Source organism: Echiichthys vipera, assembly GCF_963691815.1.
Source record: "Echiichthys vipera genome assembly, chromosome: 2".
Taxonomy (NCBI): domain Eukaryota; kingdom Metazoa; phylum Chordata; class Actinopteri; order Perciformes; family Trachinidae; genus Echiichthys; species Echiichthys vipera.
Genome location: NC_139827.1, coordinates 13781058 through 13808727, shown reverse-complemented (window position 1 = coordinate 13808727; position 27670 = coordinate 13781058). Strand labels below are relative to the sequence as shown.

The 27670-nt window shown below is 38.0% G+C and overlaps 2 protein-coding genes across 3 annotated transcripts; both read left to right on the top strand.

Annotated features, from left to right (window-relative positions):
- Positions 1–235: 235 nt before the first annotated feature.
- acer2 (alkaline ceramidase 2) lies at positions 236–13433 on the top strand. Its single transcript, XM_083922751.1, has 6 exons — positions 236–572; positions 967–1081; positions 3944–4085; positions 4619–4756; positions 10377–10514; positions 11122–13433. The coding sequence occupies exons 1-6, from the start codon at positions 459–461 to the stop codon at positions 11306–11308; spliced, it is 834 nt and encodes a 277-aa protein (XP_083778877.1). The 5' UTR covers positions 236–458; the 3' UTR covers positions 11309–13433.
- A 1426-nt stretch (positions 13434–14859) lies between these two features.
- On the top strand, positions 14860–25431 carry LOC310952936 (tetraspanin-5). Of its 2 annotated transcripts, XR_014593382.1 has the most exons (11): positions 14860–15260; positions 18187–18237; positions 19138–19284; positions 19368–19538; positions 19652–19777; positions 21530–21577; positions 22262–22378; positions 22468–22529; positions 23554–23606; positions 23729–23808; positions 24787–25431. XR_014593382.1 is itself a non-coding variant. In XM_083921780.1 (10 exons), the coding sequence occupies exons 1-9, from the start codon at positions 15177–15179 to the stop codon at positions 23564–23566; spliced, it is 819 nt and encodes a 272-aa protein (XP_083777906.1). In that variant the 5' UTR covers positions 14860–15176; the 3' UTR covers positions 23567–23606; positions 23729–25431. The 2 variants fall into 2 exon arrangements, 1 of the variants encoding a protein (XP_083777906.1); XM_083921780.1 differs by having other exon boundaries at positions 23729–25431.
- Positions 25432–27670: the final 2239 nt, after the last annotated feature.

The following is a 27670-nucleotide window of genomic DNA, read 5'->3' as shown; positions in this document are numbered from 1 at the left end:
AGATAACTGTTGTTATGATTTGGCACTAAAAAAAAAATTGAATTCAATTGAATTGAATAGAGAGAATAAACAGTGTTTTCCGGTTTCTAAAGTACGGTGAACGCTGCGGTCGCGTTTCGCCGAAGAAGGAAGCAGGCGGGGGTTAACGCTCTCGCTGCGGTTGAGTACTCTTTGGCTACAGACTGAGCAGCTGTCAATGCACAACAGCGTCACGACAAGCAGGAGTCTTTGTGGAAGGACAGGGGCTTTAAAAATGCTGCTCAGCAACGAGCTCTGTAGTTTATCACGTTGTCGTGTTAGGACTCAAAACATACAAATTTAGTGTTTGAGCAACGAGCCCACAGACAGCGACTTTCCTCGAGTTTTTCTTTTGTTTGCTGTGTTTTTTCATCTCCAAAGCCGACGGCGGAGTGGTGTCTGCTCTGCACTTCTGTCCGTCCGACAGAACTAGTCCAGACATGAGTAACGTTAATCTGATTTTCTGGGACCAGTTGCAAGCTGGCAGCTCCGACGTGGATTGGTGTGAAGGCAATTACCTAATTTACCCCAGCATCGCTGAATTTTACAACACGGTTGGTTTCAACGTCAGCTAACGATGCGTGTGTGTGTGTGTGTGTGTGTGTGTGTGTGTGCGCATAATACAGTTTAGTGTACAGTCAAGGCTAACCAGACCACAGCTTTTCTGGCTCTGTTTTTCTTTGTATTGCATTGCATTATATAGCTCTGCATATTATTCTCAGGTTAGCTGCAGCTAGCTGTAAGTTATACCGACTCGTGTTGCTTCCCAGCTTCAGCACGATGTGTACTTTATTAGCATCAGGTTGCAAATGTTGCTTTTTTTCATTTCCACTGGCTGTCAAGTGTGTAAGAGGCCAGCGAGGCTCCAGCATGGTGTTGTCATACCCGACCAGTTTAACTTGAGATGTATATTTGCTCATTGCTTTTTCCTTTTGTTTATCATTTCAGATCAGCAACATTTTGTTTTTTGTTTTGCCGCCCATATTAATGTGCTTGTTCCGCCAATATGCAACACATTTCAACAGTGGGATTTACCTCATATGGATTCTACTAGTTGTGGTTGGTAAGTTGTGCTGACTGACTTTTAGCCTTTCATTTTTTTCCTGTTTCCTTAATCATCTTAATTTCACTTCAACTTCCCCTCAGCTAACAAACCATAATAGGCCTGGGGCAAGTTATCGATGTTATATCGATACCTTGATTTCATATATCGTAATGCGACTCAAATGTTGTCTTTTCCTAGTTATAAAGGCTGCGTCACATTAAAGTGATGTAGTTTTCCTAACTTAAAAGACTGTTCTCTTACTTGCTTTTAGTCACCCGATCATTGAGCGATACATTCAAAACTCCTGTAGTGTAAATATTATAGTCAATAGTCAAACACATATTGTTGAAATATTGATAGTGAGGTATTTGATGATATTTGAATTTCTCCATATCGCCCAACCCTACATGTAGGCCTAACTAACACTTCATGAACACATTTTGTAAAGTTTTAGCACAGTATTTCATGTGTTTTTGAATATGTACAAAGATGATTACAGTGTGGTTTGTTATATTCTTATTCTTAAGAGAGCTGCTGCTGGGTTTTCTTTTTTCTTTTTATTTTTAGTTCCCTCGTCTCAATGTGATTATTTGCTGGTTTTCCTAGTCTTCTATGATGATAAAAATGAACATTTTGAGGGATTTGGACTGTTAGTTTGACAAAACAAGCTATTGGAATGTGTCAACATGGGCTCTGAAAGTTGTGAAAGGCATTTTAAAAGTATTTTCTTCATAAAAATAAAATATAACAGGCTGAACTCACAATGAAAAACTAAAAAAAAGAGTACCGGTATCTCTATCCATCCTTATGTCAAAGGTATTTTCTTACAATATTAACTAAAAGAGTGTTCAGTTTATTGAGAAAATGATCTGCACATTAATCGGTAATTGCAGCCCTAGAATGCACACTCATAGTTAATTTAATGTATATAAACATTAGTTACATGTGTTAAACACTACAGTTTATGTGAGTTGTATGTAGGGGCTGTCAGGATGTTGGTTTCCTCAGTGGCCTCTGTCACTGTCTTCAATTATAGCTGCAGGTCATCCTGAATCATACCCTTTTAGAAAACACTTTATTGTGACTAGGCTTATTCATTGGTGGGATGAATAAGCCTTTTGCCTAGATTTGATTTGACACAGTATTTCAGCTGTAAATGGCGCTACTGTTTGTAAATAACAGCACAGTCCCAAAGAGATTTACAGTGCCTTGTTCCCTTACGTCTGTTATGAAAACACTCTGGTTGCACTGTCAGCAAAGATAACCTCACAGACCTCCCCGTGTTCCTGGGAGGTGAACTTACTGGATGGTTGCCGTTGAAGAGAATATTTCCGCAACTGAACTTGATAGGTCATTGATTCTCATTCTGGACTGTGTAACTTTGTAATAATCTGTTTGTGTTTCCTGTGCAACCTTGTTTAACACGGGCTTTTCAAACCATCGATCAGAAATAAAAGCAGCCTCCCTCTTTCATTCATACATTACTTGTTCCATATATGACTAGAATATGGCCTATACAGTATAGCTCTATGCAGCTCTAACTGCATCTATTGTTAGGAATCAGAGGCTGTTAAAGTTACACAGCTGACAAGGGGGGTTACATGGTTTCATCTCTAGCACTGTCTCTATAGTTTGGTGTTTGCCTTTTTGACTGAGTTGTGTTTATTTAAAGCTAAGGATGAATGCATTGCCTGCTACCAATACCAATGATAAAATGTCCAAAAATAGTTTAAAAAAATGCGTGCCACAATTTCACAATCCAGTACAATGTGACATCTTCAAATGTGTCGTCTTGTCAAAAATTCGAACCCCCAAAATATTGAGTTTATCATCATGGAAGACAGAAGAAACTCAGCTCAAAATCTTCTTGTATTAGTTTTTGTCTTGTTTGTATTTTGTTGCTGAGTTCCGAGTCTTGTGTTTTTAATGCAAATAACTGTTGCTAAGTTTGGGTTTTGTGCCTTCTCTTGTGTATTTGTTGTTGAGTTTTATGATTTTTAAATGTCCATCTAGGGACGGGCATTGCAAGTTAGCCTAAGCTATAAAGGCTGTGGGGTGTGACATCATTGGTTTATGCTACATACTTGTCCCTATACAAATAAACATTAGATAAATACTCTAAAATGCCATTACATTATTGAAATAGCAGCGGATTTTCTGTAGATCGGCTAATGGATTAATTGTTTAAGCTTTGTTTCCATGATAAAGTTAAGGCAGTCTCTGTGTATGCTTTGTTTGGACTGACAGCGATGTACAAGTTCATTGACAGTTTGTCATGATTAGCAACCTCTGGCTGAGAGCAGCACTCCCTTTTGGATAAGAAGTTCGTTGAACTGTAGGAATCTCCTGTTATGAAAACAGATTCTTCTGATAATAGAAGGTCTGTTGGACCGTGATAACAAAGGGCCACTGGCTGATCTGTCCTTCCACAGATTTTCAAAACTCCCAGTAAACGTGGCACTAGCTTCCTGTACTATTTCCAAGTCACCTTTTTATGTCACTGATCGGCCTGAAGCATTTGATGTCACTATAATGATTTTTTTTTTAAACAAATGTAATCTGTTTGTTGTAAACTCTGTTGTTAGAAGCCACCATCTGGCCAACGGACACACACACACACACACACACACACACACACACACACACACATAATACACACACACATAATACACACACACACACACATTAATACACTCAGATTCCTTGCTTTATAGTTAAATGGAAGCGGGAGCATGACAGCTGTATCCTGGACTGTCTTTTTTTGTTCTTCCAATGGACATAATGAGATCCAACATTCTGCCTTGTTAACACACTAACCAAGTTCAAATGCTATCTCATCTCTGACAAACATTTGTGTGTTTCTGCATCTCTTTCTTTCAGGCATTGGATCAACATATTTCCACGCCACCCTTAGCTTCCTCGGCCAGATGCTGGATGAGTTGGCCATCTTATGGGTGCTGATGTGTGCTATTGCCATGTGGTTTCCCAAGAGATACCTACCCAGGATGTTCAGGAGGGATCGGTATGTTTATGAGTGTCACTTTGCATACAGTACACACAGCTGGAGGTGTCTGATGCAGTGGTGGTCGTGTGACACCAAATAACAGATATATTTGACAAACAAAAGAAACCACTTTGATTCTGTGTCCTTATTTTTACATGAAATCAATTTCACAACAAGGCAAACGCCACTTCAATCTTTCATATCACCTGGACATACAGAATTACTGCACTACTCACTGTTTTGTCATATGATGTTACCCCCCCGCTTTGACTCCCTGTTTAATAATAGGCCTGTCTGAGATAGCTGACACCAGTAAAGGTTGCGTCACATGTCTTTACTTCTCTTTCCATTGTCCAAGAGCCGTCGTGGCTGCTCTTTCACTTCAGGCTGTCACTTAAAAATGCCCCCCTTGTAGCTGATTGATTCTTGTTTATTGTCTGAGTGTTAGTGTATTATAGTGCTTTCTGGAAAGTGTTACACAATGCTGTTCACAGAGTTCAAAATTGCTGCAATTTTGTTGTTGTTCTGACTTGTTTTGCTTTTCAATTTAGGTCAAGGTTCAAAGTGGTCATCGGCATCTTGTCAGGGATCACCACTGGGCTGGCGTTCGTTAAGCCTGTCGTCAACTCATTGTCACTTATGACTCTAGGCATCCCCTGCACCGTGCTGCTCATTACTGAGCTTAAAAGGTGAGTGAAAGTTTGTTTTTTTTAATGGCAGAGGTGAGTGTAGGCAGGTGGACATCCAGCCTTGACACAGGGTCATCATACTGTGCATCATGGCATTTTAATCACTAAGGAGCTCTGATTTTTTGGTATGGGAAAGATGTTGTAGATACGGACTCATCTGATGGGAGGCAATCTTCTTCGGGACTAATACAGGGGAAATAATATGTCAAGGCAGGTGCAAAGTAACAAAAAGAAACACAAGTTTGTCCAACTAAGAAGGTTCTCTTCTGTTAAAGTCAATACAAACAACGTCAAAACAAGGATGGCACCGGATTTCTTCATGGCTCCCCGACTCATCTTGAGTTCAAGGAAGGGAGGAACTTGGTGAAACTTGAAAAATTACTTCAGTAACGTTGAAGTCAGTTGCTAGGAAACATCTGTAGCGCGTACAATCAAAAGTGATTAACTCGGATAACTATGGACTGTAAGTGGTTACTGTAGCCCGGCAAGCTGCAACATAACTTTTTGTTGCAGTTTTTTCAAATTCACATTTAAACCTACAAGACAATCCATTGTGAATGATGATGTGACTTGTTTATATTCTGTATACATAAATGGAGAAATGTGGGAGATCATAGTATTAATGCAGTTAAGAATGAGTAAATATCCAGTTATATTTACTTGGCAGATGTTATTTGGACATTTAGTCTAACATAATTGGTATAATGTTTTACATAGATACAGATGTACAAATACATCGACTGTATTCCACGTCATCTTGTACTAAACAGGTCAAATAGACCTTTTTAATGCAATTCCATTGCTAGGCAACAGCCTTGGTTCTTGTTAACTTCCTGCCAGCCGATGCCATTCGCATTCACTTCAACAGGAACTAAATTGGGACACATTTAGAATGTTTATTTTTATTTAATTTTTTTAAGTTAGTAGGTGTAACTATTTCCTATATAATATATTTGACATAAGACCTAATAAATAAACCTAAGTAAACCTCATTTTAATTGAGTGGTGTGTAAATCTGCACTTGTGCTTTGACTAGTTTGAATTTATAATATTTTTTTATTTTAACATTATTGACAATTTCTGCAATATGTGCCAGACATACAGAGGAATCAAAAATGTTTTTCTCCAACCCACAGTGCAATGAGTACAAAAGATAAGTAATATATTCAATAATTACATTCTAAATAGTGCAAAAGTAAGTCAAACCAAATTGTAACAAAATGGTAAGACCAAAGAAATGAAAATGTTTAATGTAAAGGAAATTCTGTTCATTTTCAATTTCTTTACTATTCTATAGCGTTTGGTATGAAGACTAACAGTGACACAGCAGCAGATATTAATGATCATGTCAGGGGTTCAAAGTTGTCTAGTCTGTGAAATCAGCCGCTGTAATGTTTAGCATGTAACTGGACGAAAGTGAAACAGCGTCGAGATGTAGTTTATGAAGTCTACAGTACACTAACATGACACCTTTGGCCTTTTGTACTTCTAGTCAAATGACATGTTGTCTGTTCCAAGTTAATTATAGGAACTTATGATGTGGAAGAATGTTCTTGAAAACACACAACAAGCCACTCATGCCCTTGAGTGTGTGTGTGTGTGTGTGTGCGTTGCTTCCCTTCGTCAAATTAAAGTTGAGCAGCTCTGTTGTTTCCGTTTCCCACATCCCTTACTCACCACCGTCAGTCTTGTAACCTTAAGTCATCCATTGTTCAATCTGTTAGTTATTCCTGACATTATTGCAAGTGCCAGTCATCTATGGAGACCGCTTGTCTTTGTTCTGCTAAGTGGGAGAGAATTCCCGCAGTGGCCCTGAACGGTGGACTTTTGCCCTCAGAAACGGCACACTGTTTGGTTGTTGTTTGCTTTTTTGACAGTACGGCTGCTGGCCCCTATTCAAGTCACTTCCACTTGGACAAAGCAAAAACAAATTGTGCGGTGTATAGGACATCCATTACAAATAATATCATAGTGTTGAAGCAATAATAGCAGTCAGAATTGGGTTATAATAGATGAGTTATTCATGAAGGACGGGTATGATAGAAAACAAACAAAAGTGATCATGTATGAAAAATGAGTTTGTACATGTGGGAGAAGCTTATTTTCTCATAGCAGAAAAAATGTGTGCATACCATATAATGGAAATGATCAGCTTTATATAAAACTTTAACTGAAACAAAAGAATATCCTTGACTCAGGCCCCACTCATTATTGATCTCTTTGTCGTCTTAAAAAACATGTTAAAGAAGAACCTCAGATATTGAGATACTATCAATTTATTCTGTCCCAGTTTAAAAAAACCCATCTCTTGTAAGTATAATTTCCTTATATTCTGTCTGTGGTGGAAGGATGATTCTATTTTAGTACAACTGATGTCTTATTTTCATAGTTTTGGCCATTGTTCCCTTTCTGTAATAACATTGTTACCCATCATGTTAATTGCTGAGATCTTTGAATGTGGTGAGATCGCTAAAAAGAAGTCTATGGTTAGGCAAGTGGCACAATCAGTCAGGCCATCATTTTGGACATATTTGGAAATAAAAGTTATTTTGTACTGTGATTCCAACATCCCTGAGTCGATAACTGTCAGCTGACAACCTTTGTTGCATGCTACCCTTCTCTCTCTCACCCCTCTGAAGTTATACTGCGACCTATCCTATAAAGGCAAAATGCCAAACTAAATCTTGGCAATATAATCCTAAAAATAGCAAATGTGAATGGCAGAATTATTACCCAAACTATCTGTTGTAAACATCAGTCTTAGTTTACAGTTAGACCCCCTGGTTCAGCTTGATCTACCACACAGATGTGTGCACACACATTTTTCCAGCGCTTTTGGTTTGGAAAGTGGTTTAGTTGTGTGTCTGCAGAGTATTAAGAGTATTGAGTATTGACATCTAATGTCCAAGCTAAGCCTTTGTCATTAAAACCAATGCTTGAAAACCTCCTGTGTCTTTGGGAAATCTCTGGCTTCGTTTCACTGATCCTATGGAGCCTCTTCCTTTCTTTTCCCTTGAGTGAGAGTAGCCTCTCAGCATGGCTACACCCCATATAGAAAGACTGGCCTTTCCTTCACTTATCTTTGCCTCCAACATTCAAAACTCTCCACCACACTCACTCACGCTCACGTCTCCAAGCAGAGTTCCTGGTTTCACGGCATGTATCTTATCTTACATGCTTCTGTTGATAGTGACAGTATTCCAGACATCCGGCTGTGCGGTGATGGTTTTGTCACTGTGTTTGTCAGCAGGAAGGGGTGTTTGCTTACTTATGGTAATAGTATGTAAAGGCAGTAACTGAGCCTATAGCTGGCTTAGCACTATCCCTGATGCACAGTCTTGATTTGTTCCTGTTTAAATATAATCAATCAACAGTATAATAGAATATTGATGAGAATTTAATGCCCTATTTCCCTCTGGGAAGTACATTGGCCATCTATTTTTGTATCTCCTGTTGCTGATGAGTAGCAACAAAACCGTGTACTTAGTCTGGTTTGCTAATGTTTCTGAGACCCTTCACTGACTTTATGACTGTGCTCTACTGTTGCACTACAGTTAAGCATTAAATATGTACTTATCAATATTTTCAATGGATGAACTGGCAGCATTTAGGGTCATTTGTAGTGACAAACTCAAAGAGAATTACCACCTCAATGTGAAGGGACTGTCAGCTCTATGGAGCATTTTAGCCTCTTTGAGCAATTTGTTTTGGTGGCAATGCCTGTCTCATCAACCTTGTTTTAGCTGCAGCAGCGAGCAGTGAGCAGTTTTTGTTTTATTTTAGCAAGAAAGCTCTGATAAACCCACTGTATGCTACCTGGTCAGCACCAAACAGTAGACAGACAAAGTTACCAACAAGCAAGTGAACATAGCCGAGCACCTAGGGAGCTAAAGAGACAATTTGGAAACCAAGACCAAAAATATTAAAGAAGACTGAGCATGGGACATTAATCTGATGGCCAGAAGTAAATGCTAAGCAACTGTTTGCTAAAACACGTGCAATGTTTGGATAAAAAAAAAAATGATTGTATTACAATACAAAAGGATACAATAACCGCAGGTACATGAACCCAGCTAAAAATGACTCTAAAATAAATGAGTATGAATAAGCAGAAAGACTTGTGGATGCTTAAATAGGGGTATTCAGTGATAGTCCGGGGACAGTACATAAGGTTCCAGATAAAGACATAGGGTGTTAAAGATAAATGACTTCCAGATAAAACCAATACTGACTAATAATAATAACAATAACAAAAATTACAATAATAATAATAAAAATACTACGACTACTACTACTACTACTAATAAGGGTAGAATTTAATTCAAGTAAAATAAAAGATAAATCCGGTTTAAGAGCAATCCTGATATATGTAAGTATTCAGGGATACAAGGATCAGGTAGACCTGATGTGCAGAGTAAATAAAAGTAATAACAATGATAAAAAGTTCTATAAGCGAGCAACATATCTTTACTCTTTTTTTTCCATGGCTGCGCCTTCACTTTAGACTACCCATGTTTCCATGGTTTCTGCTTGCTGTTTATCTAAATCTTATTGCGTTGTAGTGCTTTCTGTCATCCCAACATTCCTTTCTCCTAAAAACAATGGCAACTCAAACTTAAGGCATGTAAAATGGTATGACTTTATCAAATGCTCTGTCTTAAGGGAAGCTGACAAACTGTGTCACACCAACTAAACATTTGCCTCATCAACGCGGTTTAGTCAGGCTTCCTCGCCCCTGTCGTTGTTTTTGGCAGTGCTCGCCTCAGCCAGCAGCAGCAGGGCTGTAACTGGTGTGTCTAAGGAGGACAAGACTAAGAATAGTTTGATCAGCGGCACTCTGGATTAGTGCATGTCTTTGTAGGTCAGAAGTGGGTCTATTAGAAGATATCTGTGCAGAGTCCAGAATACTTGCTACTCGGATCACAGTTCAGTGTCCTAAAAAAAAGAGGAGATAATCCCCTTATCTAAAAATAATTGTGCTAACCTACAATTTAACAATGTGGTATGGACATCTCAGTTGTGTTAAGCTAAAGTGGACAACACGGACAGTAGAACGTTTACAAAACCTCAGAACCGCACCAACAGAACTGAACACGAAGCCCAGTGTACTCTGAGCGAGTCCATCCACTCCCTGTATGATCATGAGTTCCTCTGGGAGGCTTCAGATGCCCCAGGGTAGAAAGAATATTTTTGAAAAAAGTATTTAGTTCCCACTCCAACTGTTCTGCTGCAACTTCAGCTCTACAAAATGTTTGCGCATCTTTCAGCACAAAGCTTTGTTTTTCCAGCAACAAACCCAAACCTCAGAAACCTCAACAGGCTTTTAGTAAAGCCTCCCCTCGAGGATTTACAATTATACTATGGATATTTGTTAATATATCAATAAAAAAGAAAGAAAATAAATAAGCTATAATAAATAAAACAGTCGTAAATGCCATATAAACACATTCTGAGCACATTAACCATCACGCAGGTTTTTTTTTTCTTTAATGTTAAACGTAAACACTGACAGTGATGGACAGGTTTGTCCTGCTTTTGGTTACAAGCTTTGTGTTTGTGTGAATGTGTGCGTGTTTTCACAGTTGTACACATTTCTCAGTGCTGTGTTTGGTCGTCGCAGGTGTGAAAACCCACGTGTGTTCAAGTTGGGTCTGGTCTCAGGGATCTGGTGGGCACTGGCTCTGCTTTGCTGGATCAGTGACAGGATATTCTGTGAGATGTGGTCATCTGTCAACTTTCCCTACTTACACTGCGCTTGGTAAGCTCAAAGACAACTCTGAAGAGTTTGTGAAGATTGCACTTTTATCAAGGTTATAATTTTTGGACAATGTATGTACTCCTGTGAATGCAGAAATTTAAATATGATTTAAACTTCGGCTATTACTTATCTTATCAAGTCAATTCTGTCCTTTGATCTTATTTTTTTTAAAACAAGTGAAAATATCTGCCAGTGCAGTGAGAGCATTTCAGCTTTTTTATGTATTAGTATATGTGTACACATAAAGGAATATGACATATATTTTAAGTTTCTTTCAATGTCCTATATATATCTCTCAGGATTGTTTCTTTTAAAAACAAGTAAAAATAACATTTCTGTGCAGGGAGACTGTTCTGTGTGTTTTAAAAAAATTGTTTTTAAATAACTATATTTATTTATAATAGCACCTTTTATAGAATTCAGTCATAAAGTGCTTCACGAAAGTAATCTGATAAAAATAAACTATTAGAAATAGAATATTTACTCAAATTAGACTCAAATAACAGACAAAAGAGACTTCATAAAGCTCTGTAGACAACGTCTGGATATATTTAGAGAGACATTTCTCAGGCAGTTTGGTTCATTCTCATTCCTCTTGCTCCTACAGGCACATCCTCATTTGTTTAGCTTCCTACCTGGGTTGTGTTTGCTTCGCCTACTTTGACGTTGCCAGTGAGGCCCCGGAGCGAGGGCCCGTCATCATGTTCTGGCCCAATGAGAAATGGGCCTTCATCGGTGTGCCCTACATTTACTTCCTCTGTGTCCACAAGAAGTCTGCCATCAAGGTGACTTAAGGTGACCCGAGTCTGCTGCTCTGCTGGTGGGGCTTTAATACTTTGTGCCCATTTGTGCTCTTGTGACCGGGTGATGGAGTTCATGCACATCGTGGATCTTTAACTTTTTCCATCCCTGTCTTGGTTTCATTACACAGCAGTGTTTATGCAACTCTGTCAAAGAACAAAAGTTGTTACAAAAGAGTCTAACATGACGATGAAAGAGCGTCTTTTTGAGCGACACAGTATCAAAGCCAAGAAACCGTTACAGTGTTCCGAACATATTCTCAGGCTTTCCATATGAGATCATGTAAGTATTAGGTTTATGCATTATAGGCTTCTTTTATGAGAAGATTTTGTACATTTTATAGTACCTCAGAAAACCTCATTATAAAGCGTTGTACTGCCTTTATAAACAAGTATAGCATCTCATAGGTGCAGCCTGGCCATTATGAACGCACATTTAGGAATAATAAAGCACTGGATTCATTAACTGTGATTAATGCATTAAGGTTTTATTTTATATTGCTTAGCCAATCTTAAGTACTATTCTCAATGAATCAATAAGCTGGTTCAGAAGAGGCATTTCACACAAAGCCTTATGTGTTTTAAATACATAATGGATACAGGCTGTTAAATCTGCCCTCTTTGTTGACTGGCATTTTTATTTAAAACGCCAGAAACACAAAAAGGTTTATTTCTATAATGAGTGTACTGTGTCTAGCTTTCAGCATGCCATTGTGATTGTTCAAGCTAGCATATGAGAAATGTGTTTAATATAGTTCTGTATATATTTTGTTAACTAACAGTGTAATATGCAAGAAAAGCACATCATTCATATATTACTGAATGAATAGGTACCCTTTGATATTGGCCAAAAATGAAAGTTAAAAAAAACAACAGAATGTGAAATCAAAATATATAGAAATGTAATTGACTATTCAAGGAAATAATTTTGCACAAACCGAAGAATGGTTCTCAAAGCCTTTGGCTAAATGCACACAATGTTGATTCAATTGTGTACTCAACATTTACGTAATGTAAAGCTTTAAAAGGGAGTGTTCACGGCAGATTGTTTTTTTTTCACCCAGACGTCTCAACCCACCTCTTTAGGGTAACTTGTTCCAGGCTCAGTATTTTAGGCTCTGTGCTAAATATTATGAAACTGTCAACACTGTGTAAAAAGCCTCGATCAAACAGGACAATGAACTGCAAAAGCAAATGAAGGTACATTAAGTCCTTGTGTGATGTCTGCTCTAAAATGGGAAATGCAGTGTAATGATTGTGTTGAATAACAAATGAAAATGAGGTTTAGGTTATAGTAGCTAAAACCTAGTCTTACTTGTTCTAACATGTTTCTTTGACAGAAATAAATAGAAATTCTGTGTGTAGAATATAAAAGGGAAGTACATTGGGTGTTGCAAAGCTAAACGCTGACCCCAAAGGACAATTATCGCCAAAGCTTTTTCACCGCAATCCATTGTGTTTAATGTTGTTCTTGAAAACTGCCTCAAGCTGTGTTAACTAATATTCCTCTCCCGTCCTCCTGCAGAGGCTTCTGGGAGCTCAGACCGCTAAAATAATGTATGCACACATGAACGTATGCAAGGTCAAACGAAGGATGGCGATTTAGAAAGAAAAACAACTATTTTTATGAGTAGTATTTTGTTTAATTCAAAACTATTTATATTTTTCTAAATGAAGTGTGGCCAAAATTGAAGGGTGAATCATTTTTGTTGTTGCATGATTATTACCGTTGTATTGCCAAACTGTTTTTTTTTTTTTTCTTTAATTTATTTTATCTTCAGGAGAAACTTTGGTGACAGTATTAACAATGTCCACAAAGCTGTTGCAGTGCCCAAGAATACTTTCACGGTGCTGCCAATGATATTGAATCATACATCTGATCAGCGATGGTGGATTGTTTGTTTGGACCTCCCTCAGACAAAGTGCGAACAGGACAGCCTGTTTAATGCTGCCCTCTGCATTGTGATATTTGTCTTGGCATGAGGTAGGATTATGATTTCATAATAATGTTCTTTTTTTGGACTTACTTGTGTATATTAATCTCAGTTTTTCTCTGCCTGCATTGCCAATTCAGACAATCTAGGCAGAAATATTTATTTTCATAATTTATCCAGCTTTGTAAACAAATATTTGTAATAGATTAGAATATTAGTACTTTATTTTATGCAATAAACCAAGCCAATACTCAAAACGATTGCTGGTGTTTATTTCACAAATCCCGTATGGCATGGTGAAACAATACATGTATCAAACACATTTTTCACGGTTAATTATACATTTTGAAGTTTTATGTCCCTGACGAGAACTGAGCTGTTTTTGGACTCACTATTACGCAGGTGATACTTTTTGCCACCAGGAGGCAAAGTTCTTCAATATCTACTTTATTTGATTTCCTTCAGCTGTTCATGAGTTGATAACTCCAGAACAACCTTCAGTTTTTAGTTTAAGTTCTGCAGGCCTAGAATATGAATGAAAAACGCTACAGATGTGTTATACAGATGTGCTTTTTTACAATAAAGAAATAGTAAAAAAACAACAACAGGGAAGTTACTATTTAGCACCATTTAAATGAAATATGTGATAATGTGATAAAATGTCATCCCTTTAGGTAGATTGAGATCAAGTGGGCAATAGGAAAAATAACTACATTATTATGGAGTTTTATGAAATAATACAATACGACTTTATTTCGATATATATATATATATATATATATATATATATATATATATATATATATATATATATATATATATATATAGTGAAATAGATAGATAGATATATAGATAGATAGATATATACTTTATTCATCCCCTCAGGGAAATTCAATGTGTCCCATAGCTCACAGTACACATAATACCTACACAATAAAAAAGACAGTCATTCAACAATAAAAGAAATATGAATAAATAACCTACCTAAGAAATAACTGTTTTTTTAAACACAGCTCATAAGTATGACATTTTATTTGACTCTGATTATTTTCACAATTCATTATTGCAGATGGTTTTTAAATTATTATTCTATACCAGCAGTTTTTATTTCAAAATATTGCATTTTCGCAGGCTTTGTGATGACATGAAATTCAGAAAAAGTAATATTGTGAAACAAAAACAGGAAAGTAAGCACATTTTAAAAAACAACCTATAGTAAAGTCTGTTACTGTGGGGCAGAATTAAACATTTACCCCCCCCCCCCCCCCCATTTGTCATAGTGTCATAGCCTGTGCTGTCTGTGCTTATTCATATGATTATTTATTTATTTAACACATAGCCTAATTGGTCTTATAATGTCTAATTTATAGTCCTATTTTAAAAACAAATGAATTAATCAGAGATGAATAATTTATAGCCTACTCTTAGTGATTAAATACCATGGCATACTGTATTTCATGGTCATACGAGGGCAGTGACAGCAACTGTCTGGAGGAAGTCCCGCCTCCTCTGATCACTGAAGACCCTCATTGGCTCCCACTCATGTCAATCAAACAACAGCCATGTCTAGATTATGGGTCAGATAGAAGACCATCGGTTTTAATCTGGTTGACTTCAGAGGATTTATTTCACCGTTATACCTTTTGGAGATCCCCATCGGAAATAAACTGATATCTTTACTGCTCCCGACGGACTGAACGCTCCTCTGCGGCTTCACTTGCGCCTTTTTGCGCCTGCGGAGATACAGGATGTTTATTATTAGACGTTAAAACAAGAATTGACGGCGCGTTTGTCGAGCCTCAAAAGAACAAACAAAAAAAAGGTGTTTCCACCAACCAGGCTGTCAAACACAGATGAGAGGAGCATAGATGTGATTGTTTTCCCACTGCGGGCGGCGTTTAAGAGAGGAAAAAACAAAAACCATCCAAATGATGTCAGGAAAGCATTTCAAGGCTCATGAAGTGAGCTGCTGCATCAAGTATTTCATCTTCGGATTCAACATAATATTCTGGGTAAGTCCCCTGTTCGCTGTGTGAGGACTTCAGGCCTGGTATGCTCTGTTTAATGCACACTGACATGACATGTTTTGGTTCTCCATCAACAACTGCTTTGGTTTTTAATGCCGTGAGAGCCGTTTTCTTTCTTCTGTTTTCATAAGAGACACGGATGATTTCATCCCCTGCAAACTGCGGCTCACTGCCCGTGTGCGCTTGCTCGCACTGTCACCTATCAGCTTTTGTTTTTGTGTGTAGACAGCATTGGGGGGAGCTCTGATGAAGGGCTTTCCTGACTGATCTGAGGACATTATATTATAGTGTCAGTGATGGCCATTTACCAATTTTCAAGGTCCCATATTATGCTCGTTGTCAAGTTCATACTCGTGCTTTGGGTTTCTACTAGAACATGTTTACATGGTTTAATGTAAAAAAAAAAACACTTTATTTTTCCCATACTGTCTGTCTGAATATACCTGTATTCCCCCTTCGTCTGAAACACTCCGTTTTAGCGCCTGTCTCTTTAAATCCCCCTCCAGAAAAACCCAGTCTGCTCTGATTGGTCAGCGTTTCTGGGTCGCTCTTTGCATCTCTCATTGCAGCTGGGGAATGGCTGCTAACACTTTGTACTTATACATAGTATAGTTGTGACGTTTAAAGGCACACTTTCTAAATACAGGCTGTGTGCATTTCTCTGTGGATTGACGTTTGGATAAGTTCACAGTATTTATATAGCATCTAAACCTTAAACTGACTCTCGCCAGATGAATGCTTGCTTCACTCATACATCTCCATATTAAAGGGATTTCAAGAGGCTGGGCCTTATCAAAAATCCTTGCATATGATTGGATAAACCACTTGTCTGTCATCTTCTTTGACGCGCTACTTCAATCACTCATAGAAACCAACCTGTGATAGTGATGAGCGACGCAGGGAAAAGCAGACATCGTTTCCACCGACAAAAGCCTTCAGAGCCGTTCTCTGGTGTTCTTTTAAAGAAGAAATATTCGCTAGATTGGACAACACGGATGAAATAGCAGCATAGATGTTGACCCCTGCTTTTGATGCCATTGTTGTCTGAATCACAACAGTCGCTTCCCCGCTACGTCACATCCAGGGTTCTAAATTAAATTTTTTGATCACCAGCCAATGTAGATAGATATAATTATAGATATAGATGAGATAAAGATATAGATCAGGCATGGGGTACTCATGCTCCTGTAGGGCCACTTTCCTGCATGTTTTAGGTTTATACCCGCATTTCGAACCCTGGACACATCTATAAAAACGTGGCGGAACGAAATTCATCTGGTGACATTAAGGTTACTTCAAACCTTCTTCAAAAATCAATTTTTTCTCATGCGTTTTTCGTACATATAAATTTGTGTGTATTCCACATAGCCTTTTTATTGTGTGTGTATTCCACATGATGAAAACGTGATGTAGTATAAAGACAGCAAATCGGCCATAAGGAGGTAGGTTTGGGTGGTGGATGGGTCCCAAAACACAGGACTTTCAACTGGGCAAGTGGGGTTGGTTTGCCGGGTTGTGACCATTCATGTCCTGGAAGTACTAAACCAAATTGGCCTTTTTTTCTAATCCTAACAAAGTGATTTTCTCACCTTACCCTAACCTTTACTGTTTGTAGGCTAAGATTGGTCACGTAACGATATTTTTGGTGCCTTTTTGTCCCTGACCACTTCCTGTCCGTTGCCTTCTAGGGGTTTTGACTTTGCAGCTGAGTTTTGTTCACCATTTCGTAAGATATCATATGGATATTTTTAGAACTCAAATGTTCACCCAATGAACCCAGCAACAAGTCATCATCTCGCTTCTCATCGGTTTCATTTCTCTCGTGTTGTGTCCTCTGCGTCAGTATTACGGGCCAGGCGAGAGTTTGTGCAATGAGCAACTTCCCGCACTGTGCAAAAATAAATTGCGATTAATTGCGTTATTTTTTTCTGTAATTAATTTATCGTAATTAACGCGTTAAAGTCCCAGCCCTACATGATATATAATGATGTCGTCTAAATTGACAATAACGAGAACATTAACTCAAACTTACTACTACCTGAAGGATTATCATTTGAAAATTGCAGTTTGGTTTTATAATTAAGCTTTTTTTATGCAATTAACATCAGCTGGATTACATAACCCATGATTTCACATATCTTAGCAGATATCGTGATACATTACATAAAAGGAAGATGTATATTGTATATATACAATCAAAATTACATAAAAATGGATATATTTTTCTATATCTCAATTTTGAAAACCCTGTGGCCGAAGTGCATTACTACAATATTTACGTAATTTGGACTAAGTTTTACATTCTGTTCCTTGCAGGTTTTGTTTTATTTTGCACTAAAGTTCTTAATAAAATTAGAAAACACTCAATACTTTTCATTGTCAAGTATTCAATACCAGAAACCAGAAAACATGATATATTATGTGTATAATTATCATTATCAAGATATGAAATTTGACCATATTGTGTATAGCTGAAGATATGGTTTATCTTAATCTTAATATTTCCTTTATTGTCCACAATGTGGACATTTGTTTTTGGCTTCACCACATAAAACCACATAAAATACCTCATAAAATCACACAATAACAAATACGTGTTTTAATACATTACTAAAATGACTAAAAAAAGAAGATTTTAATGCTTTCATTATACGTTTTAATGGCTCTTATTTAAATGCTTAAACCTTAACACCGTAGGTGTAAATGTGTACAGTCATAATGTGTTCAGGCTGTTAGGAGATGCTTTCTAATGTGGGAGTCTCCTGCTGATATTGCAGACTGACACAAGAAATATTTAGTTAATGGATCACTGCCCGGGGACTCTCTCTGTAGTTGCTCTTGTGTGATGACTACATGTTGCAGTCAAAGCAAAAATAATCTCTTGTATCTTTCTTCTTTATCTGCCTTGTAGTTCCTTGGAGTGGCGTTCCTCGGCATTGGCTTGTGGGCATGGAGCGAAAAGGTAATCTTACTCATTATCTCTCTGTGCAACGATGACTTTTATTCATTTGTTATGTGACTGTGGATACAGGCCTATAGTCTATGAACAAAGTGGATCATTTAAATGACTCTCCTTTGGTTTACGCCCATCTAACTGCATGATATAATAGCAGTGGCTTTACTGAATCCGAAAGGAATGTCATGCTTTCCGGTGGGACGTCCCCTCTGAACAATGGACAGAAGAAAGGATCTGATGCATATCACAGATTCATTCATGGTGCAGCACTAAGGGTGTAAAACACTTACATATGTCTTTCACGTTGACTTTCACCGCAGAACCTTTAAAGATCAAGATTATTTCTAAGAATATTGCTTCATCCTTCACATGTGGCTACAACTAACGATTGTTTTTAATATTCATTAATCTGATGATTATTGTCTTGATTACTTGATTAATTGTTTGGTCAATACAAATGTCCATTGCCCGAGGACCAACAGTCTTAAGTGCAGGCTACATTCAATATAAACTGCCTCTGTAATGGTATGTACAGAATATATATTATATTCACATATTTTATTGTGAATATAATCATTTCAATAGCAATGTGTCTAAAACTTTCATATTGCCATCCCTGATGGCCGTTTTATAAAAGCAACAGCTCATGACAGAATGTGGTACGTGGTGATTATATCACAGCTAAGGGGTGTTGTTAGTGATTTAATCTGTTGCTATTACTTAATCATCTGACTCTCTGTAAAAATGTGAATAAGTATATGCCCCTATATGTCAGTCTATTCCTTTAAGTGATTATCAAACTAGTTGCCAATGAATTCCTTGTCAATCGACTAACTAACTAATTATTTGGGGACTTTGGTAGGGTGTACACTTAAAGCTCATGGAGCCCTCACTTTGTTTTTCCAGGGTGTTCTCTCCAACATCTCGTCCATCACAGACCTGGGGGGCTTTGACCCAGTGTGGCTCTTCTTGGTGGTGGGGGGTGTGATGTTCATCCTCGGATTTGCCGGTTGCATCGGAGCACTGCGAGAAAACTCTTTCTTGCTCAAATTTGTACGTTCCCTAATCAAACACACTGTGGAGAGAAGATGTTTCCGATCTTCTTAGTCTCATTATATTTGTTAAATGTATTTCAGTTCTCCGTGTTCCTGGGTATCATCTTCTTCCTGGAACTGACAGCAGGAGTCCTGGCCTTTGTCTTCAAAGATTGGATCAAGGACCAGCTCAATTTCTTCATTAACAACAACATTCGGGCCTACAGAGACGACATCGATCTGCAGAACCTGATTGACTTCACCCAGGAATATGTGAGCACTATGTTTTTCCACAGTACTGATTTCTCTCCTGTGTTGTTTTTACCATTTCTGTGAGACATTGTTGACATAAATGTGAGGTTTTTTGTGTCTTTTTCACCTTGGAGTGGGAATGCTGTGGAGCTTTCGGAGCTGACGACTGGAATTTGAACATCTACTTTAACTGCACTGATTCCAACCCGAGTCGTGAGAAATGTGGAGTGCCCTTTTCCTGCTGCACCAAAGATCCAGCGGTATGTCGCCACAAAAACTCACCACTCTTGAGTCTTTCTTATCCACTTCCAGTTCATTCCCATTTATGGTAAAACACAACATGCATCTGGGTGTAATTTGGTGTTTTTGGTGTTTTAAAGTTGGAGTACAAATTGATTAGGTTGCTTTCTTACATGTTGAAACCTTTAGTTTGAGGGGAAATCGTGAAGATCCTCCCTGTGACTCATAGCTTGGTTATCTGCATCCTCCAGAAGGCTGACGCTGTTAACTATCATGGTCGGCATCCAACAGGACGTTGTGGCCTCGGTGTTTAGTCCTGTCAGACTCTGCCAGCACAGCAAAGTCTGAAGGCAACTGGGAGGAGTTATCTTGGGGGCAGAAAAATGATCAAACTGCTGCTCTCTGTGCAGAGCAGTCAGCAAAACAGCCGTGCAGTGAAAGTTACACAAGAATCTTTTTTTATTTGCTGACCCAAGGACAATGCTGATCCACAAAGGGTATCTTCTTTGAGAGCAACACAGCAATAAGCATAGATATATAATGTTTTAAAGTCTTTTGAAGCCGAGTCACAGTTTTTAATAAATTAAGTCTTATAACAAGCCTTCAAGATCTCTGATTGCTGACCATTAAAATGAAATGTAATGAACACGACTGGCTTTTTCCTTACTTACTGTCATCCTAACAATGTTCAACAAGTTCCCCCGTCTGTCTTTGGCATTTACATGCTCCTCAGATGGTCCCAGTTCCAGAGTTGGGAAGTCGTGCTTCCAACTTTGGTGTGTTCATGGGCTTTAAGTCGTAATAAACAACATGGATGCTTCAAAGTTGTTCAAAGATGGAATCCATCGCAGATACAGGCGCTACCTTGAGCCAGAGTTCTCGCAGTAGGGATCGGGCAGTAGAGTCACATCATCGAAGTTGTGTCCAAACAAGTTTCATTTATTTCCAATTTGAAGCTTTATATTAGTGATTTTGCACCAGCACATTCCCTAAAACCACTAAAGAATTGTTATCAGGGTTGATGCTTATAAATACTTTTTCTAATCTCGATCACTCTAAGGGACAGCAACGGTTACAACTTAGCACCATAGCACCATCACATGAACCCCACCACATGAATGCAGCTGAGTTATTCTTACAAATAAGTCACAAATAAAGTTTAATTTTCATAAAAAAGGTGTTGTAATTTCAAACAGTTGGGTACTGTAAGAATAAATGATACATTGGTAAAATAATGTTAACAATGGAGCTCCAGGCTGCACACAGAAGAACAAGATATATCAGGCTACTTGGCAATACATTTTTGGTTTTGGTCTTTTCATGGGAGTTGTTAACACCACAGCTAGACTTAGACTGATGGTAATGTTTTTCATGTATATGCTCACTAATGAAATATTTAACCTCTGTGGCTTTGAAAGACTTTGCTTTCGCTCGATTTTACCAGGTCACAACATGAGAGTCAAGTCTCACCGCATTCAAGTTTAAAGTCCCAGTTTATATGACTAAAATCTGACTTAAATTCAAGTCATGAGTGTCAAATCTACAGCTCTGATTTATGCAGGTTGAGTTCACTGGGAGCACTGCTTTCTAAAACACATGTAGAGGCCAACTATGCTCCAGCTATATGCTGGACAGTATCTTGATCTTGGCAGTGGTACAAGCAGAAGTAGTGTTTTACATCTTCCCAGCATATGTCTCTAACTGCCTTTGACTTTACCTTTTTGAAACATGTACACGTACAGGCCTAAGAATGAACCATCTTGTCTTTTCAGGAGGACGTCATCAACACTCAGTGTGGCTATGACATCCGAGCAAAAACGGTAAGTGAGACAGAAAAATATGTGTGTTACAGAGATTGAGGCTCTCATTTTAAAAAAGGGCAGTGCTTTAAAACAGAACGAAGAGTAGACATTTCTTTGGCTCATTTTTGTCTCAGGGAGGTTTATTTCCTTGCATGAGGTCATCAGGTACTCCACCCTGGGCACAATATCCCTCTTTCTGTATGTTTCACGACTCCACAGTCTTCAAAATACAGCAGCTGGCTCCCCATCAGCACTTTGGGCTGTGTGGTATTACTCATGCCGCAGCAATGCACTAGGAATTGAACCCCCTCCCCCATCATTAGCTCTGGCCTTACTCCTTTGTAGCATAATCTAAGGCAAAGGCTGTTTGTTTTTTTCACTTGAAATATGAGAAAAAAACAATGAACTTGTTTTTTTTTGCAAGAGTCATAGTAGAAAAACAGTGTGCTGAGTGTGTGTTACATCCAAGGAACATTAATTCAGGGGGAGTTTTATTGTGAAGGGCTTCAGAGAAAACCACAAGATGAAAAAAAGAATCAGGCGCTCCCATTAAAAATAACTATGATGTGAAGTGCTGCAAGGCAAAGTACATCTCAACATCATTATGTACAGTAACTAAGATTCAAAACTCAAAGGATAATCATAATAAAAGCCCAAAAAGTTGATTGTTAGGCTATAAAACCAGTTTATATGTTCTGTCAGGACTCTGAGCAGCGGACCTTCATCTATATCAAAGGATGTGTTCCTCAGTTTGAGAAGTGGCTTCAAGACAACCTGACAGTGGTGGCAGGCATCTTTATCGGGATTGCGTTACTACAGGTGAGAAACAATGTGCATGGTTTAGTTTATCATCTGATCTCTGTCGGCTTTAAATTGACCTAATATAAAAATATTTGTTTTTGTTTTAGATTTTTGGCATCTGTTTAGCGCAGAATCTCGTTAGCGACATCGAAGCTGTGAGAGAGAGTTGGTAAGTGGCAGCTTTGCGTTCATTCAAGCACAGTTTTACTCTTTGGCTGGGAATGAATGACATATTAATAATTCATGTTGTGAAATTGATAAATATAATAGCTTTTACTTTAGCTGCAGAAGTGCAAGAGCCCTGAAATACCTCCACAACTGTTACAGAGATTAGGCACCAACATTCATGTTCCACTCAGGATGAATAGTTAGAACTTTGGTGATCCCTTTTCTTGTACCGCCAGCAGGTCAACGTTTCATTTATCCTGTTAAATATCTCAACATCTATTGGATGGATTGACACATTTGGTATACACATTCATGTTTTCCCAGAGGATGAACCCTGCTGATTTTGGTGATCTTTGGTGATCCCCTGACTTTTCCTCTAGTGCTAATATGACGTCACTGTATAAAATATGGACATAGTCTCTGTGGCGTCACCCATAGGTTTCTCAAGGAGCCATTGTGAAGCTCAAAGTGGGTGGCCCCTGCTGTTGCAATCTTGGCCAATTTCAAAAATTGCGTACGTGGATGGAGCAGAGGCAGGCCGAGTGAAGCCTACAGTCTATGCTCGCCACCTGTGACAAATGCCCACGCACTTAATTCTACGTCATTTTAATCCTTGATATAATTTAAATGGGTGAGTTATATAAAAATCCACCCCCTGTAGAGTTGTCATGAACAGGGGAAGTCAGCTAAAGAGACCGTTATTTACATTTTCCCATTATTTTCTGCTGTAAAGTTGGGCATTTTGACATGGGGGTCTATGAAGATTGACTCTTTGGCTTTTTGAAACCATCCTCAACCAGCCGTTCAAGGAGCTGCACTGTATTTGGCAAATCCGCGTTGGCTTCATTTGTCAGCCCCAGAGGTTGCCGCTTGGATTATCTTCAAAATGCCTGCAAGCCATCATCCTCAGATGTACCTTTGGTTTACCGCTAATTAGCGAATGATAGTTTGTTATGTAATTGTGCACTTTATGTCTTCATTTCATTGCGTCTGTTCTTAAAGCTTCCTCCTGTTTTCATCTGCAGTTTGTTTACCTAAGACCTCCACAGAATCCCCAAAGGCAAGAAGGATGTACAAGGTAAGCACTTTTAGATTTTATCGTTAATGTTGCGGCATAAATATTTATATTCGCATCGACTGATTCTATTGATTTTCCCCATGTGGATTGTCTTTGCAATCAAGTGTTTTTGTTTGATACAGGACTCTGAAGTTTGGACGGCAGCAACAAAGGGAAGTAAATGAATCAGCTGATGTGTCCAGAAAAAGAGTCTCATTCACATGTAAATAGTAAATGTAGAGTTATTTTTAGAGTTATTTGTGGCTCTGTTTTTGAATGAAGCACAACCTCTGAAATGTATTGTAGCTTTTACACAGGTAAAATGAAACAAATTAAGTGCAAATGCTTTACAGTGTGAACAGCTATGAATGGCTCAAATGTCCCACTTCATTTTGCTGCAGTTTGAAAGCCTGTAAACCTGTAGATGAACTGGTAGATTAGATGTTTTATCGGAGGTAGTGCTTCATTCAGAAACTGGCCTTGGTTTTATATGTCTCAAAGCAGCAGTTTTTAACACTGCATGTAAGGGTTGTGTATAAAGATAAAAATGATTCTGGAAATGCACTGCATGCCTATTGTCTACTGGAAGGACAATGGCTCTCCTAAATGTATTTCATTAATGTTAAGTATTTTAAAAAGATATTTGTAAAATAGTCACTAATTTAGAGTGAACCGGCTGGTTAGCACTTTGTTGAATGTGTAATGGTATCTGCTTAAAGCGACGGAGAATTAACATTTAGATTTATTTCCGTCTGTGACATTATGCTCGTCTTAATTCTACATACAGTCGTTAGCAGAGTTTTGTGGGGCTGAGATGGATGTAGTAACATTTAGTGTCATGAAGGGATATGATTGATGTTGTAGGCTTTGCAGAATTTTAGGAGTGACATTTAAAAAAAAGTCTAAATATACTGAAAGAAAGCAGAAGACGCGGCAAATCAAAAGTCAGCCTTAAGCACTTTAATCTTCACATATAAGAGTGATTTCTGTCATGAAGGACTGTTATTTAAGTCAAGCAGCAGCCACTGGAGGGGGCACTTCTCCTTAAAAAAGCTTCATGGTGCTCCATAATGTCAGATATTTCTTTCCAAAAAGCAGTTTGATATGAAATGTTTTTCAGCACATTATATGATATTATATGTTGTGCTGTTCTGTTCCTTGCACATTACCTAACTGTCAGTCATTTCCCTCTATTTTTTAGTCTTCGCTGATGTGTTTCTTTGATGGAAACTGCCTCACTGATGATATACCTTTTGTTTGTTGTGTTGGATTTTGATCTGTAAGTTTTCACTGGAAAATTAGGATACAAGCTGTTTCCAATGTTCATCACGAATGGCATGCTGGCACTGCTAACTGAGTGTAGAAACGATTTATAGCTTACATACACTTGAAAGTAGAGCACACAGGCTCTCTCTCTCTCACCAGCGTTATATTTTAAATGCAAACTTGAGAAATGAGATACAACTTGTATGTTTTTCTTTCTATTCTATGTTTATTTCCTGGCAGCATTTCATTCTGCGGTAACAGAACTTTAACAGAACTGCACAGCATGGAAGGAAACACAGCCATTTTATTTAAGGCTGTGTGAACCTGCAGTATGTAATTACATAGAGCTCTTATTTAGAAGTTAGATTTTCTGCAGCCTTGTTGAACTGAACATCCTTATCACACATAATACAGCTGCAATGGGCGTCAAATGTCCTTTTCTCACTCTCAAAGCTTCATATGATTGTTGTTGACTGATCACACTTTTTCTTACCACTCAGTGCCATATTTGTGATTTCTACATATTCCTGATTATAATTTCTGTTTCATGTGTTTTCCTGATTCTTGTAAATACCTGGATTGTGACAAGTTGTAAATATATATCTGAATAAATGTGGGTCTTTGTAAACTTTTGTCTGAGTATACATACTATATAGAGATCGTTGGTTAAAGTAGTTTGGCCACAGTTGTTTACTTTTTAAACTTTCAAAAATAAAGATAAGTACATGCTGTGTTAGAGAGAGTTGATTTACTCAATAGGGCCATGTAGGCTGTGTGTTTGAATTGTTTAATATCAGACTCAGTTTTGAGCTAAAAGAAAATTCATTGTGCATCCACACCGACCTTCTCCACACAAGGGAAACAATTAGCTTTCTTGTGTTTTTGACATTTAACTTAAATTTCAAGATTTTCAAGACAGCCCGCCCACTTATCGGCAAAGCGGCTTGCTGCTCCCTCACTAAGAGGAACACATAGTCACTCGATCGAAATTTGGACATCAAAAAGTCTGCACATCTTTCGCCATAGGCTAAAAACGCATCTCTTTCGACTGCACCTTGGCTAAAAAGATGATTCATTTGAACAAAAAAAAATTGCACTTATAGTATTATTATTATTATTATATTAATAGTATAGTACTTTATAGTTTACTTACTTAATACTTGCTCTTCTGGTTTCTACCCCCACTGTTGAATGCACTTATTGGAATATTCTTTGGACAAAAGCGTCAGCTAAATGAAATTTAATGTAACATTTTAAAATGTATTTTTTTAATCCAAATTTAGTTATTATGAAAGGAGAGGCTGAAACTTAATGACCAAGATATTCAAATGTTAGCAAGCAGAGCACCAGAAATCCAATCAAAAGAAATCTCCACAGAAAATTAGATTATTAAAAAATGGGGTTTTCTGAGAAGTTGTTGAAAAAATAAATGTGGTAAATACATGTACCAGAGGTTGGTTTTGGCAGTCAGAGCAGGGCTTCGTCTCTCTGCTGTTCATGTGTTGTCTCAGACTGTTTTCAGTGCCCTTATTGTCATCTGTTGATTAGTCTGAGGTGGAGTCGTCCAGCCACATTGCTTTTTTTCTCTTTAAATAAACCTCATTCACAGAGAAAACAACCAAGATTAGTGTGCACACACACACACACACACACACACACACACACACACACACACACCAACACACACACACACGTTTCTTTCAACAAAACACTGATAATTTGCAATTAAGATACCCAGCTTTGATAATGTGTTTGCTGTGTTATCAGGGATTGATTGCAGTGATCTGACCTTTGGCCAGATGCCTCAGTATTACGTCAGCCTTTTTTATAGTCTCCATAGAGAACAGCAACCAACAGAGTTGCTCCTAATGATTTAATCAACCTCCACACGCATTCCCAACTTGCTCTCCAATTAAGATTTTCACAACCCCCAAAACGGCAAGAATCACACACGTATATCAACTTCATCAAATATGCTGAACGGCATCAAGGGCTACAAGTAGAAACAGTATTGTGGGACATATTGCTCATATACCATTGACCGCCACTTTTTTTTTTTCAACTGATTCAAATATGTTATTGTTAAACTTATAAATCCATTCTTAGTATTGCTCTGTCTTACATTAGAGACGACTTGACCCCATATGTTTCTGTTTCTTTGCAGTTAGGAAAACCTACTTTAATATCATTCTGTGTGCTTTAGTGTATTATTTCACCTCATTTTATGTATAATGAATGTGTGTGTCATCAATTAACATTTCTTATTTATGTTAAATGGCATATATTTGCTCCTTTATAGTGTACTTTGTGATTCATGCTTTATCTGTTTGCACTGAAGGAATTACTAAGCATTGCACTGCACATCTAGCCCATTTCGTATGACTGTGTCTGGATTTGTTGTATTGTACTGAATTGTTTTCTACTCACTTTATTGTTTCATCCAGTGTGTTTGTGTGGTGATATACCGCAGTTTGTGATTATGATCGGTACCATCCTCTTTTTCTAGCAATAAAAGGTGTTTGTTGTTTTAAGTTGATAGAAAAAAAACTAGAGATAACATATTATCATACGTACATGCATTATTTTTATTAAAAAAAAGAGAGTTATCGTCCAGCAGTGTAACGCAGGTCATGGCACACTTCCTTGCACTTCAGATATCAGATATAATCTGTGAGAGATACCACAGTCCATCAGAGAAGCACAGCAGCGGCTCCTGACTGCTGGCTGAAGGACGGATATTGACATCCAGAAAAGTTATCTACCGACCGACCAGCTTCCTAATTGTTGAAGTCATGTTTTAGGACAGTGAAGGCATCATC